Source organism: Syzygium oleosum, unplaced genomic scaffold, assembly GCF_021117445.2.
Source record: "Syzygium oleosum isolate NSW1041296 unplaced genomic scaffold, Sole_v2.1 Sole_v2.12, whole genome shotgun sequence".
Classification (NCBI taxonomy): domain Eukaryota; kingdom Viridiplantae; phylum Streptophyta; class Magnoliopsida; order Myrtales; family Myrtaceae; genus Syzygium; species Syzygium oleosum.
This window is the reverse complement of record NW_026607496.1, coordinates 2,451,625-2,475,403: the sequence shown is the minus strand read 5'-3', so window position 1 is coordinate 2,475,403 and position 23,779 is coordinate 2,451,625. Positions and strand designations below refer to the sequence as shown.

The following is a 23,779-nucleotide window of genomic DNA, read 5'->3' as shown; positions in this document are numbered from 1 at the left end:
TTCCCAATGCCAAACCAGGTAGACGTCTTGAGGGACATTAACCAACTTCATGCCATTCAGGCCCGGATGACGTAACTTTCCATTGTCATTTCCTCTGCATCATCTGGTTTACGTTCCTGATCAATAGGGTTGCCTCTCAATGGAGGCACGTTTCTTGCCATTTTTTTCTGTTTCAATTACTGATTCATGAACGCATTTTTCTGTTTGTATTTGCGTGTTTCACTTAAGGCAGCAGGATTGCCTGTACAGTGTGCCTCCTGTCACGCCCCTCTACTCTTTGTTTCCTCACATAAAATTAGGAGCATGGAAGCGTGTCAGAGACCGCTCTTCGAGCTAAGTGTTGAGAAAACTTCCTAATATGTTTTGAAGATCGACAAAACCTTCCATAGTATCTAATGAATCCGACATCAGGTGATATTCATGAAAAAACGATATTAATATTCTAGTTATTGTCATTAGGATATTGCGTCTGAAGTTCTGAGTATTTACTTCGTGGAAATCAAATATGTTAGGATATCATTGGAGTAATACAAGGATATCACCAAAGATTGCACATGGATATTGTCAAGACGTTTGGCAACTTCAAACTCTATGCGAAGACCATTTAGACTTAAGGAGTATTCAGACTCAGATAAGTATAATCTGATCGATGAGTCTATTCAGACTCAAAATACAACACGCACATATGGCAACAGCTAGTGATCTCGCTCGGATTTCTTTTATAGAAAATGATGATTGATCTTTCATCTTGAAGATTGATTTGCCAAGAACTTACTCAAAGCAAACATTGACAATCTTCCAAAGGCAAGATATTCTTTCCAAACAAAGAACTCTACTTATGGACCCGACTTTAGTTGTATGGGTGACTGAATCAATGAGATATTCTATTTTCAACTCTCCACGGAGACTGTTCAACAGCTAGATTGGAAGTGGAAAAGTATAAAATGAGATTTTGATACTGAAAAGAACAAGAAGTCGTGAATCTGAAATTCTAAAGTGCAAGAGAGCTTCTATTTTATGCACTTGTCTTATTGCACTTCAAAACTGTAATCTTTGAGGTGTAAAAAGAGTGACTTTGAGATTGTGAGATGAGTGGCTTTAAGATAGTGAAACCTATCAAGATTAAGTATTGTCACTCTTGTCTAGAACCTCTGATTGATTCACTGATGAAATCCAATCAGTAGGCTGTTTGTATGGAGAATGGACGTAGGCTTGTAATAAGCCGAACGACTAGAACTTTTATGTGCAATTTTCTCCATCTCTTAACTCTTTATTATGATCCTTGATAGTATATTGCACACATGTAAATCTGATTACAACATAATATTTCTTCAGACTTTGTCTTTAGGTTATATTAATCTTGACTGTTTTTATTCCGCTTTGAGTTGTCAAATTTGGTTACAATCACCTATTCACCCCCTTCTAAGTGATAGTGCTAGCTCCAACGCTAAGTTCATGTGTAGGGCCGATATGATCGATTGAACTCATAAAAAGGAACCTGTCGAGCCAAAGGATCAAATGGAAGTTCTGCATTTATGTCAAGAGGATCAACTCCTGAGCTGTCTCTGTTGTCCATTTCCTTGTTTACAAAAGAAGGTCTATGGGCTTAGCCACCGAAGCAAAGCCACTTTTTTGCTATGATGGTTTTAATTGCAATTTTTGACATTTTTCCCTGACTAAAACCATGTACTAGTGCATCACGCTTGAGTTTCAAAAGAAACTTTATGATTTCTTCTGCTCGAAATCCAGTGATATTTGTCGTGAGCGTTGTGTATCCAACTACTAGATCGAGATGCATAAGCATTCTTCTAGCCAAGCGATTGCGAGCTAGAAGACAATGAATAGTAAGCTTGAAAACGGCGTCGTTTCATTGAAAATAGTCCACGTCATGTTGTTGTCGTTACGTAGCACGTCTGGCGATTATTCGATTGCCACGTTAGATATATCATACGAGACTTGGATGAGAGGACTTGATTGCATTTTCTCTCAAAAGTTTAGGACTACATTGTTTCAATTGGATTGTTTATGACTATTGATTTTTGTACCATAGGTTTAGGACTAATTGTGAAATTTTCCTATACAAAATGCCCGTGCGGTGTGGTGTGTTGTGATGGAGCTAGTAGTATCACGTAGGGGGGTTGAATAGGTGATTTCAATTAATCTTGAAAAATTTAAAGTGGAAGTAAAGTAGTCAAAATTAGAGTCTGAACAACAATAGTAGTATGATGATATTGATAAGTGAGTAAAGGCTAGACTCTGAATATGGACAGAAGTTCAATGCAATTTAGTAGTGCGCAAATGTATATAAAAATATCAACAAGAGTTCTAGGATAGGAGAATTTGCACACGAAATTTATAGCGGTTCGGCTTAGAGTAAGCCTACCTCCACTCTCCCACGTTGGCTGGATTTCACTAATTGATCAATAAGATGTTACAAAGTTTGAGTGTTCACTTCTCAAATGTGAGTGATTAATCTCTCTAACTTATACAATTACTCTTATAATGCTTCTCAAAGATTACAATTTTAGCTCACGAAAGACAAGTATAGAGTTCTCTTGCTTTGGAATTTTCCATTCTTGATCTCGTCTCTTTTTTCTCCTTGGCACCTTGGTATCGTTTTATACTCCTCCATTTCCAATCTACCAATTGGACAGAATTGTATAAAGAAGATTGAGTAGCCATTGAGAGACAAAATATGAATTTGCGTTGATTCTGGTCGCCCATACAACCAAAGTCTCAAATTTCCATAAGTAGAGTTCTTCAATTTACGAATGTTACTTATGTCGAGATTGGTTGCCAACCAATCAAGATGTTTTTGCATATTAAACCGTTGCAAAACAATCTCCAAGAATGAGAGTCAATTAATTAAGAAGGAAATCCGAGCCAGATCACTAGCTGTTATGAGTCTTGGATTTGCGTCTGAATAGGATCATAAGTAGTTTCCAGAGTTTGAAGTTTATCTTCAGTGTAAAGTCTGAATATATTTCGCCTTCATCAGGTTTTATAATTTGATGATGCTCAGCTTATGGTGATAGAGTCTGAATATGCTTGATGATATCCATGCATAAATCTTTCGATATCTATTTATTGCTTGATGATGTCCATACAATGACTTTGATGACATCCATGAAGTAACTGTCCTTAAAACAAGCTATCATGGGTTCAAAATAGGAGCTGGTTGGATATAAGAGAAAAATGTCTTTTATTTGCACTCAAGAAGCTTTGATCTAAAGTAAGGAAAGAGAAGGAGAGGAAGCAGAAAGGACATAACTTTTATTTCTCCAGGAACTGTATGCCCTATCTTGATTGAAACAATATTACACGCGAGAGTAAACTCGAATTTCAGCAGATGAAGTGGGGTTAATTGGCTATGGCAACTTGGATGTTGTCCAGATTGTGATTGCGTCTTTTTTTACCACGGGTAATACGTGCATCGATGAGATAATCTATGAGTCATGAAAGGTACGATTCTGGTAACCCCAAAACCTAATAGGATTAGATCGACCAGTTTAATCGATTGGACATGGATTCGGACCGGTTTTTCTCAATCACCCGGTTTGGTCAAGATACAGTCAAAACTGGTGTTGACCCTGTCATCAATTTGACCTGACCTTTTGAGTTTGTAAGAAGAATTTTTAGGGATGACGTAGCTCTTGGAAGTGCGAAGGGTTCATTCCGTGCGCTGGGCAGTCATGTTTATCTGCAGAGGCTTGTCCAATATATAAGATTTATTTGTTTTTTCAAACTTGTTGATCCGACGGTTTAATGGGTCAAATGATTGATGGAAGTCAAATCGGTTATTTGATCAGTCTTAGGGTCCGTTTATTTCACGAAAAAATTACAATTTAAAAAATATTTTCCTATACATAATTATTTCTATTGCTTCAAAAAATATATGAACGAAAAATATTTTCGTTGTCCACGATAAATTTTAGGCATAATTTATTGTCGATAACAAAAGCATTTTTTGCTGGCTAATTCTTTTAAGTGATGTAACCGATCATTTTTTAGGAAAATATTTTTCAAATCATTTATTTTTCTCTAAACGAACGGATCCTTAGTTTAAAAATATTGACTTTTATGTCTTTCTCAAGAGGAAAGTATATAAAAGATAATAGTGATGTTTCGAATGGTCAAAGTTGCAATATGTTAAAAAGTTAATGAAGAAGATGAGGAGCGATTTCTCTCATTTTCATTCTGCTGAAGTTTTAGCTACTCTATTTGATTACTTGACCGTACATTTTAAGAAAAGGTAAATGGAAAGGATATGTAATCGCTAATAGGATTATTCTTGGATTTGTGACAACGACCCTATTAGCTCCCGAATTTTTGTTCGACATACAATATATCAATCAGAATTTTTAATTAGTGTAATTAGGTTTTTCAACTTCGTCTAATAATATACGAAGTCATCCGTTGTTATGAAAAAAAGCTTCCGAAATTAGTAAAGAGCCACTCATTCAATGCATCATCTTCTCTCTTAAACTTTCAATCGGATCACGTTACGTAGGGGTGATCGGTTCTTGGTCTGGTGCGGTCCAATTTCAAGTTGGAACCGAGAACCGGGGACCGGACCTGACCACCAGTCCGGTCCAATTCCAGTTCGGTCCAATGAAACCAGTCACTTTTTTATTTTTTTCCCACCACAACAAGAGAGAGGGACAAATCTCAATATATTGATGGAAGCAACGATGAGTGAAGAATCATTATGGTGCGGCAATAAGGGGAAAGCGTTGTTCGTGAGTTTAGTTCACATTTTACTAATTTTTTTTAAGAAATAAAAAATAAAAAAACGTTTATGTAGCCGGTCCGGTTCGGTCGATCTGGTCCGGTCAGGTCGGTCCGGTCCGATCCGGTTCTCTCTTGGAACCGAGAACCAGAGCACCCGAACAATGATTCCACTTTTAGGAATCAGGAATCGGACCGACACTCTCGGGAACCGGACCAAATCAGCATGTCTGGTTTGGTCCGGGCGATTCTCGATTCGGACGGTTTCTGATCTGGACGGTCCGTTTTGCACACCCTAACATTACGTTGAGAATAAAGGGTCGAATGATAGGTTTCCATACTTGTTATTAATGGCTTTCGTTATTCTTCTTGTCTTTTGCGGGACAAACTTAAATCACTTTCGAATAGAGTCGAGTGAATGAGAATTTCTGTTTAGAGGGATTGAGTAAAGAAAAGGTTGCCTGTTCTCAATAAATAGTTTTAAGGAACGCGTATTGATTTTTTCAATTTCAATTATGTATTGCATGTATAAATTTGTTTTTCCAATCCAATATTAGTTATTTGGATTGGTGTCCATGTTAGTATATATGATTAACGCTTATTAATGCGAGGATATTGTTGAATGTTTAAAAATTGTTCAAGCACTTAATTAAACTGATGGAAAAGTACAAGTACTACGTTGCATATAATATAAAAGCTCATGGGCTAAATTGCGTATTACATCCAATTTAATTGAATTTCATACATCTCCACTTTATTTTTGTATTCATCAATATGACTTGGAGGTTTCTACAAAATATATATATATAACTTGAAAGTAGACCTGTCAAAAATAAATGGGTCATACTTGTGTTAGTTCAATTTTGAAGAGCCTACCTTAAGTGTGTTTTAAAATACAAAGCCTAAACTAAATGGGTTTAAATGGGTTGAGTATAAAACCCATTTAAACCCATTTAAGCCTTGTCAGATCCGGTGAGCTAGGAGAGGCTCGCCTTGCCCGAGGTCGCTAGACATCCGTAATATTTTCCACAAATAAACGGAAAATTAATTTAAAGCATTTTTCACAAATGTAATATTTTTCGCGAAACGAATGTAGCCTAAGTAAAAGTTGATGATTTTTTATGAGACAAAAATAGTTAGGTCCATAATTGTCACTCAATTTAAAATTTATTCTTTTTCTTGAAAAGAAATTAGATTTTTTATGACTAAAAAATTAATTTATTATAAATTTGTTATAGGCGTACCGATTTGGGTTTTTCGTGGTACGAATCCCAAGTCCAAAGCTATTCAGCTTTCGGATTCGTCGTCATCAGCTGAGATGAAGCGAACGGGTCTCTCCCCTGCTTCTTCCATCTTACTTCTTCTTCTTCTTCGTTCTGCTCCAACTGCCATCTCCAGCCAGTCGTCATCCCATTCCCTTCTCCATCTCCCTTTCTCGTCTCGCCCTCGTCGGAGGTTTTCTTCGACCCCTAACCCTAACCCGAACCAGTTCTTGAGTTACGTGAGGACAAATTGCAGAGCTGGCGTTGGTGGTGGGTTCACGAGCGTCGGTGATGCCCTGTGTTGCTTCGGTAACATGATGAAGACGTACCCTCTGCCTTCTTCCAGCGATTTTAGTCTAGTGTTGGGTGCTATAGCGAGGATGAAGCACTACTCCACTGCCATCCGGTTGATTGAGCAGCTGCATTCGTTTGGGATTGAAGATAATCATTTTTGGCTGACGATTTCGTTGAATTGCTTTTGTCGGTTACATCGGGTTGATCTGGGTTTGTCTGTCATGGGTCGGATATTGAAGCTTGGGTTTCACATTGATGTGGTGGCATCCAACACCCTAATTGATGGTCTCTTTATTCAGGGCAAAACTGATCAAGCACTGAGGTTCCTCGATGATATGGGACGAAAAGGCCCCGAACCCAATGAGACCACGTATGCGATAATCGCGAAGGGGTTATGCAGGGCAGGTAACATTAGATTGGCGATTGAATTGCTTAAGGGCTGGGAAGAGAGAAGCTGCGGGCTTCATTCCTTCACATACAACATAGTAATAGATAGTCTTTGCAAGGAGGGATTAATCACAGAGGCGTTGCGACTCCATCAAAGTATGCGTAGGAAAGGGATCAAACCAAATGTTGTTACTTATAACTCCTTGATCCATGGTCTGTACAATGTAGGCCAGATGGAAGATGCTCTCGAATTGTTGAAAGAGATGACGAGCAGAGGCATCCAACCGGACATATTCACTTATAACTCCTTGATTCATTGCTTATGCAACCTAGGCCAATGGAAAGATGCTACCGTCTTGTTGGAGAGGATGATGAAGGCAGGAATTGAACCGGATGTGGTTACTTATAGCTCCGTCATTCAGGGAGTGTGCAATTCCGGCCAATTGAAAGAGGCTCAAAGACTGCTGAGTCATATGGTGCAAAGCAGAGTAATGCCGAATGTTCAAACCTTCACTATCCTGGTGGATGCACATTGTAAAGAGGGAATGCTTGTAGAGGCAGAGGCCATAGTGGACCAGATGATTCAATTAGGTGTAGTGCCTTCTAATTTCACTTATACTACACTGATGAATGGTTATTGTCTGCAAAATAGAATGAAAGATGCTATGGAAGTGCTTAATTTGATGGTTGAAAGAGGCTGCTCACCTGATGTCGTTAGTTATAACACGTTGATTAACGGATACTGCAAAGTTAGAAGAGTTGACAAATCGAAGATGCTTTTCCAAGAAATGCTTCAAAGGGGCTTGGTTCCTGATGTCATATCGTACAGCACTCTCGTAAATGGATTTTCCCAGGTTGGGAACCTTCAAGCCGCGGAGGAGCTAATTAACGAGATGCAATCTCGTGATCTATCTCTAGATCAGTATACCCTGAATACTTTCCTGGATGACTTGTGTAAAATGCGGCAGATTGACAAGGCCACGACATTGCTTCGAAAGATGGAAGATTCCAAATTCGTCCCAGACATTGTGACTTACAATATTCTAATAAATGGCATGTGTAATGCTGGAAAGCTCGAAGATGCAAAAGCGCTGTTTGATTGTTTGCATGCTCGAGGGTTGCAACCTAACGTGCGGACATATAATATTTTCATGCATGGACTGTGCAAAGGAGGACGCATGGAGGAAGCATATCAGCTGCTAAAGGAGATGGAAGGAAACGGATGCCTTCCAAATGTTGTCACTTATAACACAATCATCCAAGGACTACTAAGAAATAATGAAAACACGAGAGCAGGGCAACTCGTCGGTGAAATGGTTGAAAGGGGATTTTCTGCAATTGTAGCGACAATGAAGTTGTGGGTTAAACATCTTGGGACAAATGGAACTTCTTCCTCTTCTAGTTGAACTCTCCATTGTCTCTGGGATCTGTCCACTTTTTCATCTGAACTGCGATGAGCAGTAATCCAGATTGAAGGCAAGTTTTATTCCACACATCACCTCCGTGAGTCGCTTGTCCCATTGATTAAGTTGTTTTAAGTCTGGGAGATTTTTTTGCTTGCTTCATTGTTAGGCATTTGGAGGAGCGTAAGGTGGATTTTGTTTCTCATATACCTTGCTTCTGTAAGAAATCTCTGTATTCTAACTGGTACATGTACTAATCAGTTAGTGCTTTTGGTGCCTAATGTTTATCAAACGAGTGAAATTCATACAAATTATCAAGCGGTGTGAGGATGCTCTTGATTCGTATAAGATGTTAATAGCAATAACTTTACTACTATGTACTAAAGTTACGCAATTCAGACATGGAACTCTTGCTCAGTATGGAACTAAAGACAACAATGTTTTCTTTGGGGCGGTCAACAAATTGTGTCATAAATCCGTGATTAGGCTGTTATGTATGCGCCTTGAGAGAGAGAGAGATTCTAGTTTTCTTGTATACTCTTTTCCTAACACAATCTGTTCCCTTCGATGTCCTATTTACCAATAGGAGTGGATGGTGTTTGATCATGGTGATGGTCTCTTTGAATCGATAGCAGAGAATATTTCTGGGCCAGCTGGTACTCAGATTATCATTGCCGGGCGATCACGTATTTGGGTTATTTGCTCTGCTTCTTACATGCAAATAACGGCCGATTTTGAGGGATGGCTTGCTGACTTTGGAGCATGGCTGCAAGTGTATGAAAGCTACTTGCAGTACCTTTTTTACTTTGCACTGCGAGCGATTTTCGGAAAAGCATCTGCTGGTGGGGGAACACAAACGTCGTGGATGGACATTGCAAATGCTAGACCCGTAGACATCTGGAGCCACACCATTCAACTTCATCAAAGTCAGGTCTGGATGATTAGCTTTCGTTGTCTTCTCCGCTGCATCAATTGAATTACTTTCCTGATCAATTGGGTTGGCTCTCCACGGAGCTACATTTATCTGTTTGAATTACTGACTCAGGAACACATTTTCCTGTTTGTTTTTGCGTGTTTCACTTACGACAGCAGGATTTGCCTCGACGGTCTGCTGCCTCTCGTCGCGCTCTCTACTCTTTGTTTCCCAGCACAATCATAATAGCGTGCAAGCATTTCGGAGAGCGCTCTTTCAGCTAACTTCACACGTGGATATTGTGGCTGGCATGTTCAATTGAACTTAGAACAAGGAACCTGTCAAGCAAAAGGGTCAAATTGGAGTTCTGCATATATAACATGAGGATCAACTCCTCAGCTCTCTCTGTAGTCCATTTCCTGAAACGTAGAATCTTCATGTAGCAAAATTTTTCATGTATCCATATTGATGTCATTCTCTAAATTATGCAACAAACTGTCAAAAATTGAAGGTAACATACCAACGTCGAGTTGTTTTCCATTTATGTCAACTATATTTATGCATTCTTAAGTGTTGGAACATGCATATAACATGGTTATTCAATTTTGGACATCCAGATTTAACTCTCGAGCAGACTAATATTTCCTTTTGACATTTAAGTCAAGTCAGATCAGCTAAAGGTCGAGCTTGAGAGACAACTTATCAAGTCAGAACTTGAGATATGTATAAGCGATCTTCGCTCCGAGTTGTAAATTACATCAACTCACCTCAAACCGATCCTTCTCCTAGTCAGATATCTAGATCAACTAGAGGCCTGGAAACCTTCAAACTTTGCAAGAGTTCAGAGTGCAATCTTTAAGAGAACATCATTTACAAAATTAGCTTAGCTTTACGCTCTAGGCCATCAACGAAGGAATACAAACAAACACCAAGACATTATTGTAAGAGCAAAACCAAACAGCTCGCGTTACACAGTCACAAACCCAATGAATAGCTTAATGCAAGCAAGCATATGGTCTACTCCCGACCCCCTTTTACCTTCCAGATGAAAAACCACAATGGAAGAAAAAGAAGAAAAAGAATTAAGACAAATCGACATTCGCCAGATCTTGTAAATAAAATAGGGACTCAAAAACTTAGGCGGAAGCTGTTGTTGGTCTTCTATCACCTTCTTCGTTTGTAACCGAGTCATCTAAGTTCTCGATGACTTCTTCCTCAATGCCATCGTCGTCCTCTTCTTCCACGGCCGGGAGATTAAAAATCTCGCCTTTTGTGGGCGCAGGTGTCTCAGTTGGTGAGGTTGGTGATTTTGGTGAAGTTGGGGAAAGTGAGAGCATGCTAGCAACTGAGGGGTAACCGATGGGATAAACTTCTGCGACCTCTTCAATCCCCTCATCTATATAAACCACATCTTGCATGGTGAGCTGGTGATACTCAACAATTTCCCTCAAAAAGCGGTTCTCACGTGAATACGTTTCATTCTCATTGGCCAAACGAGCTTTCTCCGCTAGAAGTGTCTCAAGTTGAAGGCGTATCTGAGAAATATATTGCTTTTATTTGTGAGAAGCTTAACCATTGTGGTTCTTGGGTCGGATAATAACTTGCAACTAATAGCAAATTGGGAAATAGTTACATGTAGGTAATGATGCAATTGAAGCTGAGTAGGAGGTGGGCCTAAAATGCCTAACAATATGCAAAGAGTTACAGTGCATGAGAGCACAGACTCGTGCATGGTGAATATTTGTGTCTTTGAATGCACGCGAGAGAGAGAGAGAGAGAGAGAGAGAGAGAGAGAGAGAGAGAGAACCATATCGTCATCTGCAGGATTACCCCCCTTCTCCCGGCTTTCTCGAAGGCTCTTGTTTTCTTCTTCAAGCTGAGAACATCGCAACTTTGAAAAAGCCAAATCTGCTTTAACAGTTTTTAGCTCACGTAGAAGAAGTTTCGCTTTTGCAGCTGTTGCCATCGCAACCTGTGACCGAACAACAATTAGCAGCTAGTAGATGTAAGAAACTGGATCCGCAAGAAAATTGAGAGAAAGAAAAGCACCTCCTACAGTATAAAATTGATGCTGAAAGTAATCTAGTAACCTTGTCAATATTTCAAATGCATAATCAGGAAAAAAAACTAGATGGACATTCAGGTGCTGGCCTGCCAAATTATGTGAAATACAATGACTCATTTGGATTAATATTCGGTCTGTGTATCATGACCGGGAACTTCTATTGTATAACCGTTGTACGATACAACATTATGACATGCTGTCATAACCAAGTAAAAATGTCGTAAAACATCCCAAAACGCGAGTTTTTTTTCTTGTTTTACAACATTTCAGAGTGTGGTTGTAATCAAGTGCAAAAGTTGTCATGAAATAAAAAACTTTATACTGTACAATGGTTGTACCGTAGACACTCCCTATCATGACCCCAAGATTGAGTAAGGTAATGTATGAGAATAACTTATTCCTAATAAAAAATGCCTTGCATGAGAGGATAGTCCTTGTTATAGAGCAGCATGCACGTGCGAGTAATGTTTTACCATCGAATTGCACAAGTCGAATTTCGCAATTTTGAGGCATTCAATACTTAGCCATTCATACACTACAAGGGTGCCACCTTACGTCGCGAGATGCCTTGAGTTGAGTTTCATGGTTGGTTGGGTTCTGCTGTTGGATTGGCTGCTGCCAGGAACTATTCATGCCGGGGTTTTGATTCTGCACCTCCAGGTTACTCCCTTTCCTTCTAATTTGCAGTTTGCGGGTTTCTTGAATAATATCTGCAGTCTTATTTTCCACAATAGTCCGACCTTCCTGTACATATTTGAGAAGTTTATGAGCATTTAATTTCTAGTATGGCAAGGGAATGCCATAATCATTTCAAGGCATTAGTAACACTAGTCCATCAAAGACAGCACAGTTAAATGTGGAGAAGGAAATTGAGCACAGGGCAACATTTTACTCCAATATCTTTATGACTCAAGTTCTAATCTTGCATTAATCAATACATAGCAGAAAACAGCATTAGTCTAAACAGGAATTGACATAGTCATTAACATCTATTTAATCTGAGTGAAAACTGATTGTCAATACAATGAAAGAAGAATATGTTCTTAGCAGTCATGTGTTAGCTAAGCTCACAGATAAAACAATCTGTGACCACTGCTCCTATCAATATTGGAGGCACATCAACATGTCAAGCGGCTGAATCATAACTGATATCACTATTCAATTCAACCAATTAATGAGAGGCCATGAGGGTATGCGCATGTCAAGATGGTGCCAATCAACATGTATACAGAGGCAAGAGCAGCAGAAGAAACATTTTACAAAATGAGCAGTATTGCTTGGCTTACAAAACAACGATGCAAGGGTGGTATATTACTATATTCCCAAAGTCCTCATAAAAAATGACAGAATATGCATTGGTATTAACAATGCTGAAATAGAAAACATAATTTAGTTTGAAACGATGACATTAAAAAGCTTCCCTGATGTCACCCACAGTAGCAGACGAACTAAATTATTATGCTCTAGCTGGGGAACATGAGTTCCAGACAGACTACTAAATAATTCCGAGAGAACCCTGGAGAGGTTATCTCAAACATTCAAAGCCCATAGATCTGGCAATGCTATTGCAATCTCTGGTATTAAACAGTGTTTTGAAGTGATTGTTTCGAAAGAAAAGATTATTTTTGTCCAAATTTTCTGTAAATTGATGTACGATAGATTTCTAAATCTTGGCTAAAGCCTTGTTGTGATGAGCATGCATAAGGTGATGGAAAAGGAGGACACAATATTGCTCGCACATGACCTGGTAAGATACCAATAGGCAAGGAAATAACTCTCGCAGATGCACTTTGAAGGCAAGCTTGATGACAGCATTTGATCATTTTATTTGTATGTTATGCTTGATTTTATGCTCCAAAAGCATTATTAGATTTCCAATACTTGGCAATGATTCATGTGGAATTTGTATGCTTGATGAAGGCAATGATCATTGTTTATACCATCCATGGTAATTTGGGGAATATACATCTGTTTATACTCTGGCAAAGTGACACAGATGCTCTACAGCAAATTTTTGTCTAAATGTCTGGTTGTCCATTGATAACAGACTTTTCACAAGAGATGAGCCAGAAAAGTGGAATCAAGCTCAAAAAGGTAATTGGTCTTCTGCCCAACATGTTTTGAATCTAGAGATAACATTTCTCTAATTGCACTACCATTTCTTTGTCGAACATAAAATTCTCCAGTTTTGCTTATCTGATAGAATCTGAGGGAATTGGAATTAAAAGCTAGACTAGGTTGACATTAAGTTTTTCTGTCGTTCTTTTTTCTGCTTTTCTTTTGGGCCAATGGCTAAGTTAAAAGGGTATCACATACATTAAGCCTATCTCTACCATGCGTATCAACCAAAGAATCTTGTAACTGATCAAAGATTCTGATCTCAAAAGAAATATTCTAGGTTGGCATTGTTTCTGCTGTGAAGTTCAGAACTGCAAGCAATCTTGTGCATACAACCGAGCACAATGATTTGTCTAATAGGTTGTTTACAAGTTCATTCCTTGTTAAGTCAGTCCAATTATACTCTCTGATTAATATAAAATTCTCCGTAACAGCTCCTATATCCTGCTTTGATAATTTTGCCATAAATATACTTATCTAAAGGGAAGAAGGATCATGGCCATAGAAATATATAGCAATAGGATGAGAGATGGATAAAACTCGGAAATTTGTTTTTCCTTGAATAAGTGTAAAGGTGGATGAATGAGTCTTGAATCCAAGCCATAGAGAGGGAAATATTTGCAACTGGGCCAACTTGGGTATTCATAATGAATAAACTCAAATCACAGATTCGCAGGTAATATCAAAAAGCGGCCAAACTATGATAACAATAAACGATGACTAGTGATGTTACCTCAAAAGCCTTTTCAAAAGTATCACCGATTTGATTAAGCGAAGTTGTGATCCTATCCAAGCCCTTTCGAAATCTAGGGTTGTCCATTCTTTTGAAGCTCTCAGAAATCTGATGAGTATGCTAGAACCAGTAGAAGCAAGCACCATCAAGGCATCAGCACATGTTAAATTGAGAACATAAATATCATAATGTCCTATTGTATATTTAAAAATTGGTTTCAAAGTTCAAATCAACAAGTATCATGTCAACATCTATCAATTTTTCTCCTCAAATCATATATAAGATTTACCTGGCCATCCACAGAGCTATCAATCACCTGAGGCATTGTTCTACTGGGGTTTTCAAACTGTTGAGATACATTTTCATCTTCCAGTATTGACTTAGCTTTGCGAGCCAAAACACCCCAAAATCCAGATTTCGACTCCATTTGCGCTGATGAATTCCCATAGGCAGAAAAGCTCTACAATTCAATCACTATATTCATTGAGCTGGAGAGAGAGAGAGAATGTGTAATACATAATTTCTTCTCCTGATTGAACCACTACATATGTGTGTTCTGTCACATTAAGGAGAAACTTGAAAGAAAGATGATTGTTTCCTTCAGGTACATGCAACTTTAGGTCGAAAGAAAGACAAAACATGAACGGTCAACGTTATGGAGAAACTTAAAAAATTTTGGAAAGTGTTACCTCCAACTTAACACTAATATAAGGCCATATATTGTCAAATTGTCACGCCAAAAAAAAAAATAACTCTCCAGAAAGGAGATTAATTCATTTAGCGGAACTTCTTGGAATAAATTAAAATTCGAAGGGTCCAGCTAGGGATGATATATCTCTGACGACAACCAAAGGAAAAATCAGATGCTGCAAAATATATCCGGAGCTCGATCAAAAACAATTCCTTAAGGCAACCAGATTTTACTGACCAGTCACCTTCAATGCATTTTCCTTCTAGGAGATGAGCAGAAATGTCCTACAGTAAAATTCCTCAAAGACTGAAGGGTCCCAAGACCAGGTGTAGATGACGCTAAACTATTGAAATGTGATTGCACTCTCTTTTTTTACCCCTCCATACTTATTCCAGATTGAAATTATGATGCCAGTAAAGAAATTTTAATTCCTCATACACAATCACAGTAATCAGTACGATTTCCCGCGGAAATTATAGCTGACGGGTCAAAAAGAAATGCATGAATTAAAACAGATGTCGTTTCAGTTCTTCAGAAAGTATATTCAGGGCAATCTGTTTCAATCACTGAAAAGCAGATGATTGAGCTGCTTCACGATGATGAATTTTCTATAAATTCCCAGTATTTTGCAGAACTTAAAACACATCGGAGAACCTACAATATCCTCGAATATGCATGCCGCACGTGAACGAATCAGATTGAATTAACAAATCGCATGTTATCCAATCCGAAGTTGCAAAGACGCTCTATGCATCAGTGATCGAGAACTCTCGAAATTAAGTTTTGAACAGGCATATAAGTAAGGGAAATTTTCCAAATTGACTAACTAAGACACGCCCGCTTCGTCGGACGCCGAAAATTCTGATTCAGATAAATGATCTCAGATCACGTGAATCCTACATGAAAGAACAAAATGCAAGCAACACGAAACACCCTAACAAAGCCAGCTCTTCGTTCGTTAACAGCGAATGAAATTGAATCGAAGCGAGACACAAAACAGAGAAACGAAATATCGACGAAAGCTCCTGGAAAAATAAAGGAAAAAAAGAAAAAGGAAGGAAAAGCAGAAGCAGAAGCGCAACCTTAGATCTGAGAGGATCATTCTCTCTGTCTCTGTACGCAAAAGCGGAGTCGCCGTACGCAGACGAGAGCGACGATTCGCGGTGAGCGGCGGACGCTCTGATCGCCTGGGCGGCCAGAGAGGAGGACGACGACGAGGAGTCGTCGGCGGTCGCCGGCGGAGCGGAATAAATCTCCTCCTTGAAGGTCGACGATTTCGTGATCCCGTGCCTTCGCCGATACGCCATTTCCGGGTTTCTGCCCCCTCCCCCTCCCCTTCCCTTCGACGCTCTGCCGTCACAGACGCGAGCAACAACAGTCCCGCAAGAGAGACAGAGAGAGAGAGAGAGAGAGAGAGAGAGGAGAGGATCGAATCGAGCCGAATGGGCCACCGCCGCCGCCGCGTGGGGGAGGGGTAGGACGAAACCGCCGCGAGAGCCGCCGGAGAAGGGCCGACGAGGAGCCGCCGGACGACGGTGGATGGCGGTGGTTGCCCCACTCGAACGAATTTGGGGGAAGGTGGTGAGCTGTTTTTGGGGGGAACGAGAGGGGAAAAAAGAGAACCACCTCCTTCACGTCTTAACGAACTCTTTTGCCACCCCCTACTTTTTTTAATATTTTCTAAAAATAAAACTAAAATATAAATCTAAAATAAAATAAAAAACACTAAAAAGTATCACCGTCCGATCGGAGCTCGACGTGAGGTCTTTTCCCATGTCCTCTAAATCAACGGCGCGAGGCGAAGGCACTAGCCTGCGACTGTGAGGATGAGAACCTTGCTGTTTTTCATAGTCCCTCGTACTTTGACCCGATGTGCAACGTGATTTATAAACTTTTATTTACTCAATGTGGTCCCTGAACTTTGATCCGACGTGCAATGTGAACCCTGAACTTTTAATTTGTGTAATACAGTCCGTGCACTTTTGATACATATTCAATTTAGTCTATGAACTATATGAAAATATTTAATGTAGTCCTTCCATTGATTTAAGATCACTTCAGGGACTATAATGAATATTTTCATATAGTTCAGGGACTATATTAAATATGTACCGAAAGTTCAAGGATCACATTAAATAAATTAAAAATTCATAGACCATTTGTATCATTATCCCTTTTTTTTTTCTTGTTCGTGCACATCCAACTCGAGTGAAATTATTTAAAGAACATAGTATCCCGTAAAATTTGAACCGTTAAAAACGGTGAAACTTATGTGGGCCCGACATAAGTTCCGCTAAATCCGACGGTCTAAACCCAATCTCATCTATACGTAATGTTTAGGCGACAATTGCAGCTTTGAAATCTGAAAATGATTGCTCGAGTGATGAAATACTTAAGACAGGACGCTTTGACCCGAAAAAAAAAAAGGAAAAAAAGACGACGCGGTCGATTCTACATCCGAATCATTAGCGTCATTGAAATTTGGACCAATGCTGAACACCGATGGGTGGAATCTTACCCGATGCACGCGGAGGAGATGAGACGTTCGCCACCGTCGGGATTGATCACATAAAATGTTCGAACATCTCCCGTGACAAAACAAATAGACAAACTCTACACATTGGCCGAGTGACATGGGCAAAAGAACACTACAAGTGCCATAACTTGTGTACGGCGCTCACTTTGGTGCTATAAGTTTTTTTTGGATCACTTTAGTACTAAAATTTTTTAAAAACGATCACTTAAGTGCTAAAATTTTTGAAAAACGATCACTTAAGTGCCAACTCCGGTGCCGTACACAATTTTTCGCCGGAAATCCGACGTGGCATTTTTTTTATTAATTTCTGAAGTTGACGTGGCTCGCCGGAGATTGGCACTTAAGTGATCGTTTTTCAAAAATTTTAGCACTTAAATGATCGTTTTAAAAATTTTAGCACTTAAGTGATCGTTTTCAAAAATTTTAGCACTGAAGTGATCCAAAAAAACTTATGACACTTAAGTGATCGTTTTTCCTCCGACTTGGCACCAAAGTGATCCGAAAAAAAGTTATGGCACCAAAGTGATCTCCGTACATAAGTTATGGCACTTATAGTGTCCTTTTGCCGAGTGACATGGGAACGGGAGTGGATGTGTCCCATTAAGCGTACGACACCAGGTCCGATTCCCCATGCAACTAGTTGCAAATAATTTCATATTTGGGTGACCATATTCGGGGTTTCGGCTCGCGCCTTACCTGATCCAAAAGGTTATTTCTCGTGATCCGAGAGTTTACCTACTTAAAGCGGGCTTCCTCGTCGTGGAAAAAGGCAAATGCATGAATACATTTTAAAGAGTGGTATTTGCAATTTCTACTTGGAATTGGAATCCATGATCAACCTTTTCCGCATGCATGTTGTTGGGGGGGCTGGGGGTCACCCAGCTCGCAATCGTTGGAGGCCCCCGCGAAAACAGCTTTGACTACATGCATGGTTTCCTTTTCTTGAGAAAGGCATCTCCTGTTTTTTTGGTTCCTTTTTATCTTTGAATCATTTTTTAAGTTTTTTTTTAAATCAAATCATGGCATATCACCTGTAAAATGCAAATCGATTACTTGTACTGATTCAATCGTGAACTTTTCCCGAATAACATCCGTGTCGATTTCCCGTTCTTTATGTCGTAGCTCTCTAAAGTTCGGTCGGTCGGTCGAAATTCCGATGCATAATGCGGGGTTTCCATATAGATCGAGAGAGTGACTCAAAGAAGGTCTTTCATTCATCGGCACCCATGAACCCGCACACACAACGCGTCGTGTTCTTGTGTCGTCACGGGAGATTTTGCACGGAATGTCTTTATTCGTGTGTACTTTTGTCAGCGTGCTTTTGGTGCTACGTGCCTGATGTAACAATGGGGACACAATCACTGGGGGTTTACTCCAGTGGCCACCTTTCTCACTTGAGAAGGGGGAGGTGGGGAGTTCGAATCCCCACCTTCGCAGGAGGTAGGGGTGGGGCCGCGTAGTTTAAAATGTGGATTTCGACACCCACGCCCTGCAAGAGGTGGGGCGCAAGTCTGAATGTGTATCGTGAGTGAGAGACAGAGTAAGACCGACCAAAAAAAAAAAATCACTGTCTCGTTGGCCAATCCGTACATAAAGTTTTGCTCTGGTGATACACGGTGGAAGATCAAAAATGTTGGTTGGTGAGGACTGAGGGAGGAGCAACGACCCGCTTGAAAAGAACCGCACAATTTTCGTTTGGTGAACGTTAATCGCTTCACAAACAAGTCTTATGTTCGCTGTGTATGCTTCCATACTTGGCAAGGCGAGGCGGCATTTCGTTATGCATGGTTTGTTCCGGTTGAAGGGTCGAATCGCCGTGATGACCCGGATCGAAGGGCGATCCTCGTCGCTTGCGACTATAGCAATGGATGTTCAGCTCCTTCTCGCAGATCAAAGATCGCCGGTAGACATTTTCGTTGGAAGAGGGCTTCTCGGCTTGGAGACCTGGCTGAGCTGATCTTTCCGGGCCTGAAGAGATCATCTGGTCGAGCTTCGCCTTTAGGTACGATAAGTCGAATAAGAACTGAGAAGTCGCATGCTCCGGTCGGTCAGTTTTTGATGCTGCTCCGACATCGCACAGTTTACTGATCCCCGGACACAAATCTCTCTGGTTGTGTGATCTTGAAATTTCCGTTGTGCCGGCAGTTGCGCAGACACTGCTCTTGTTCTTCTGGAGCGAGGATGGCGAGGATTGCGAGACGCGGTTCTCCCTCAGGGATTCCGGAACATCCGGCCGAGACATGCCTAATGCCGAGTCCAATGCTCGCAACTTCCTCTCGACTATATTCTGCGCGGCCTGTCCTAAGCCCTTGGAGAACAACACCAGACTCTCTCTGTAGCCAATATCCTGTTGCTTCACCTGGAAAAGGCGAGAATTCTCACCGTCAATGCCACAGTTCCATTTTGATCAGTCGCTCACTGTTGCCTTACTACTAGTGAAATCACTCGTCAATTGTAACCTCGGGGCGCGATGGTAGGCAATTTGGCCTAATTGTCATGTTCGAATGAAGCTGAACTTGTGGATAAGCAACGTTTATGCTCAGGATGTATTCTTCTTTTCCATCAGTTAGAGACTAGGAATTTTATGCCGTGATCACATATTCCTCAGTAAGTATACAAGCACCCAGAAACCACATCACACTTAAATTTACATGCGGACATGAATAAGAGCTCAGAACTTACGTGCATCAGTGGCTGTACACGCCCGATTGTTTTGCTTGTGGGATCGCTTCCATTGAGGAGGGATGTCCAAGGCCTGTACGAAGAACGCCGATCCGCATCAGGAAGGCTGGATTGTTGTCCCCAGTCTCTGCTGTAACCTAGAGGAAAACGAAAAGATCATTACATAATCAGGCAAGATTCCGTTGTCCATTCTCTTCTTGTCTATCGGCTGAGATATTGTGTAAACTTGGTTTCTCGCAGGCCAAGGAACTTTGAGACATAGAAACCATGATGGTAAAAGATACTTCATTTGTTACCAAGATTTGGTCCATTTGATGCTTGCACAAGACTAGCAGTACCACAGCTCCTAGAGTTCATCGAGACGTTCCTGAGATTCGATGGACCTGTTGAAGATTGGAAGGCCTTCGATGATATGTCCCGACTCGACCTCACGTTCTTATGAGTTCTCCTAGAAGAACTATTAGTTTGACCCCTAATTTCTGCCTGAGATCTCCTAGTCACTCTTCTCGTTTCCGAGAATTGCAATTCGAAATCATTTGGATTGGTTCTAAGGAGATGAAAGACCTGCTTTGCTAGTTCGTGGATGGCTCGAGCCTGCACAACCATAGGAGAGAACTGACTTGTTGAGCATTCTTGGATGTTCGTATCTATTCGGGGCAGCTATTAGAGTAAGCTAAACATACCTGTCTAAAGTAAGTGGTGCCCGACGGATTAAAACGCATCGCGTTTTTGGTAATTAAGAATGCGTCGTGCTGCACGGGACATAGCAAAGAGAGAAGACACTAATCAGTCAGATGATGTCGAGACTTTTGCATGACAGTGATCCTCTCTTACATTTCAATTGCATTCACTTGCTGTTTTGTCCTCGATTTGACAGTAACGTGTGTGCGTCATTGGGATGATAAAAAGACTTAATGTAAAGCATGGAAAAGAAAATCTATGACACCGGCATCGTGTACGATAGAATAAAATCATGAGCCAATGGTTCTTTTTTTTTTTTGGTAATAATGACGGGCCGATCTCAACTAAAACTACAAGGAAAAATCAAAGAGAGCTCCTATCTTTCAAGCTTACAGTAGTATATGCCTTTGTATATCGTGTTATATTTTCGTACTGCATAAGATGTTAGACTGTCTATCGATAATTGATAACAAATTTTAGTCAGAAATCGGAAACAAAATTACAGCAAGTCTATTCTCCTATTCCAACCAGATGCTATTAGAATATTGCAGGGCCGTAAAACAGTGGATGCTACCCTTTGGCCAATAAATCTAATGAATGGACAGACAGTAGCTACTGTTACATTCTTTTTTTTTGGTCAGAATAGCTACTGTTACATTCATTTAGGATAAAAAAAAGGCAAATCTATTAGAAGAGGAAAGGACTATACCTCAAACTGTTCAAGACTACTATACATTCCCTCATGAAGTTTAGCTCTCATGGTTCCGAAATCCATAGGCTCTTCAATGATTTTGTAATAATCCTCAACCTTATATGGAAAAAGAAACAGAGAAAACTCGGGGTCAGTCGCACAAGGAGAAACAAATGTGTAGAAGCAAACAATGTCATAACGTAAAAGACCAGACAAATACCTCGGTCGGATCAACTGGTTCACCGAATATCTCATAAGTGTCTCTCCTGATTAAAGAGCATGAGGTCAGAAACAGAAAGACATTGGCAAAATATGTTCAGTACATAACCAGATCGACAATTTACCAAGTCTAATTGCCAGAGTTTGTCATAGATCAACTGTCATAAGAATCCCACCTTTGTAAAGTGTCGATAACGAGTTCTAGCACACGCTTTTCCGGCATCTCTGGTGTTGAGGACGACTCGAGACGTTGAGCTGATTGCAGGCCTGAAAACAGGATCGAGTATCTGAGTTAGATGACTTGTTCTGCTGGCAGGAATAGGTGCATTGCAGATTTAGATGACTGAACTGAGGCAACCAACCATTGTTTCTGTTCCCATCACGATCTGCAAGTTTAGACTTTGCCCGATCCTGCATCACCTGTTGCTCATCTGAAAACATTGAACAAAGTAAAGTTTCAGGATAATCACACTTAGGAAGAGGAAGTAAAACTATTGTTCACTTGTTTTGCTAGTGCTAAAAGGCTTACCTCTATCAACTTCATGATCTTCAAGTCTTCTTCCGCTTCTAACCTGTATTAACATTTCCAACAAAAGCAAGAAAGAAAATTCCGAAGGGTCACCCTCTCGGTTCTGAAAAACCCAGTACCTAATGGGTCCTTTTGGAGTTTCACGTGACAATACAACGGAAGAAAAATACTTCACTAGCTTTTATTGGGAAGAGAGTATAATCACCTCAACTACAATAGGACCTAACTTTCTCTGGGGCTCAAAACACATCATCAATACATAATTGGACATAATTTCTTACAAAAATGACGGAGAACAATGAATCAATACACGGACACGCACGTTGCATGTATGATCGATTGTTTATAACAAAGTAAGAGGTTAGAGGACTAACTGTCACGTCGTGATCATGAGGGGTGGGCAATTTTCTCTTGTTCCTGGCTCTGGTCCTAGATGCTGGCCCCTCCTCCTGGTCCTGGGAGTCATTTCTCTTCTCAGTTATATCATTTTGTGGCGAAATGCGAACAGAGTCATCCGTATGATTTGTGCCCCATGACTTGCACGTGCCCAAGGCATAGACTCGCGGACTTTTCCGCCTCTGTCCCTCTCTCCACTTCAACACTTGCACTTTCCTACAGCACCAGAAATTAAGTTAACATAAAGAAACTAGGACTTTGTTTTTTACACCCACTGCATTTACCTATCGACACAGATATCTGAAGGAACTGAAGAGGAAAAGAAAAGAGGAACAAAATGGGGATTATTCTTTTTTTATAAAGTTACATGATGAATGGTGAACCAAACCTGGACATTGTTATAGATTTGTGAAGAGAAAAATTTTTACTTTCTGAAACAGAAGAAAGAAAGTGTGACTGGGTTTCTGAGGATTCGTTCTTCAGCGCTACAGATTATATAGACGGACGTGGTGTGAAGTGGAAGTGAAGAGAGAAGGCCAGAAAGAGAAATGTTTGTGTCTGTTACATTTTTGGTGATACGACTACCAGATTTGGCTTTGCTATGTTTCTGTTTCTGGGAAGATTTGGACAACGCAGTCATGGAATCAAGTAGACATCAAATCACCCCAGGTTGTCGTTTTTGATTCGATTCATTAACAACTGGATTATATACATTGATTTTAGAATACTAACTGGTAAAAGCAATGATCCGCAACCCGCAAGAACTGACAGTGAAGTGAGCATGCAAGAAAGATATACATTTGCAGGTGACTCTCCAAAGCGAGTAAAAGGAAAGCCATGAATAAATTAATAAATGAATGAAGGTTCTTTAAGAGTGTACTTAAGCATTGCCAAGTTAATTATCTAGTAACTTTATGTGCACGTTGCTGGGATCAATTTGATGAGCCAAGTAAACAAAACCCTGAAAGACAGATTTTTGTTTGTAAGCGCCGGGTTTGCTTGAGCTGGATCGGGTTGATTTGGCCAAGGCTAATTTCCTTGATTCGGGTCAACTTTTTCATCATCCTTAGAAATCTCCGACCCGATGAGCTCAGACCGGGCATGATATTTAACTGACCTTCGGAATACCACTAATACTTGCTGACAGGTACAAGGTACAAAAATTTTCAGTATCTCAACAAGCTATATCCTACAGAGCAAAAAAAAAAAAAAAACAAGCTATATCCTCACTCATGGCTACATGGTGTTTTTCCTCTTTCAGCTCAACATTGTAGAGTTGGGGACTAAAAAAGGGGTAAAGAAAAAGAAAACTGGAGAGTCAGCGCCTTTGGCCGTGTCATTCTCACACACCGAATTCACAATGAGCGTTCGACCTTCTCATCCTCTTTCTGAATCCTTGTACTATGACAACGTTTTGGTCTACGAAATCAGGTCCAGAATCCCTTCGCTAT

General features: G+C 40.2%; 3 protein-coding genes across 4 annotated transcripts; 1 reads left to right on the top strand and 2 right to left on the bottom strand.

The window, feature by feature from the left end:
* The first annotated feature begins 6,016 nt into the window (after positions 1-6,016).
* LOC115677116 (pentatricopeptide repeat-containing protein At1g63330-like) lies at positions 6,017-9,550 on the top strand. Its single transcript, XM_056316315.1, has 3 exons — positions 6,017-8,174; positions 8,661-9,005; positions 9,164-9,550. Exon 1 carries the CDS (start codon positions 6,047-6,049, stop codon positions 8,075-8,077), a length of 2,031 nt encoding a protein of 676 aa, XP_056172290.1. The 5' UTR covers positions 6,017-6,046; the 3' UTR covers positions 8,078-8,174; positions 8,661-9,005; positions 9,164-9,550.
* A 267-nt stretch (positions 9,551-9,817) lies between these two features.
* LOC115677115 (uncharacterized) lies at positions 9,818-15,988 on the bottom strand. Of its 2 annotated transcripts, none has more exons than XM_030600180.2 (6): positions 15,677-15,988; positions 14,193-14,363; positions 13,904-14,023; positions 11,608-11,796; positions 10,795-10,959; positions 9,818-10,522 (listed from the first exon to the last, which is right to left on the bottom strand). In XM_030600180.2, exons 1-6 carry the CDS (start codon positions 15,899-15,901, stop codon positions 10,124-10,126), a joined length of 1,269 nt encoding a protein of 422 aa, XP_030456040.1. In that variant the 5' UTR covers positions 15,902-15,988; the 3' UTR covers positions 9,818-10,123. The 2 variants fall into 2 exon arrangements, with proteins under 2 accessions (XP_030456040.1, XP_056172291.1); XM_056316316.1 differs by having other exon boundaries at positions 14,193-14,335; positions 15,677-15,815.
* Positions 15,989-18,844: 2,856 nt separating this feature from the next.
* On the bottom strand, positions 18,845-22,724 carry LOC115677038 (uncharacterized). Its single transcript, XM_056316665.1, has 11 exons — positions 22,717-22,724; positions 22,307-22,544; positions 21,933-21,975; positions 21,766-21,834; positions 21,580-21,670; positions 21,405-21,450; positions 21,203-21,301; positions 20,496-20,564; positions 20,109-20,406; positions 19,813-19,949; positions 18,845-19,489 (listed from the first exon to the last, which is right to left on the bottom strand). The coding sequence occupies exons 1-11, from the start codon at positions 22,722-22,724 to the stop codon at positions 18,845-18,847; spliced, it is 1,743 nt and encodes a 580-aa protein (XP_056172640.1).
* Positions 22,725-23,779: the final 1,055 nt, after the last annotated feature.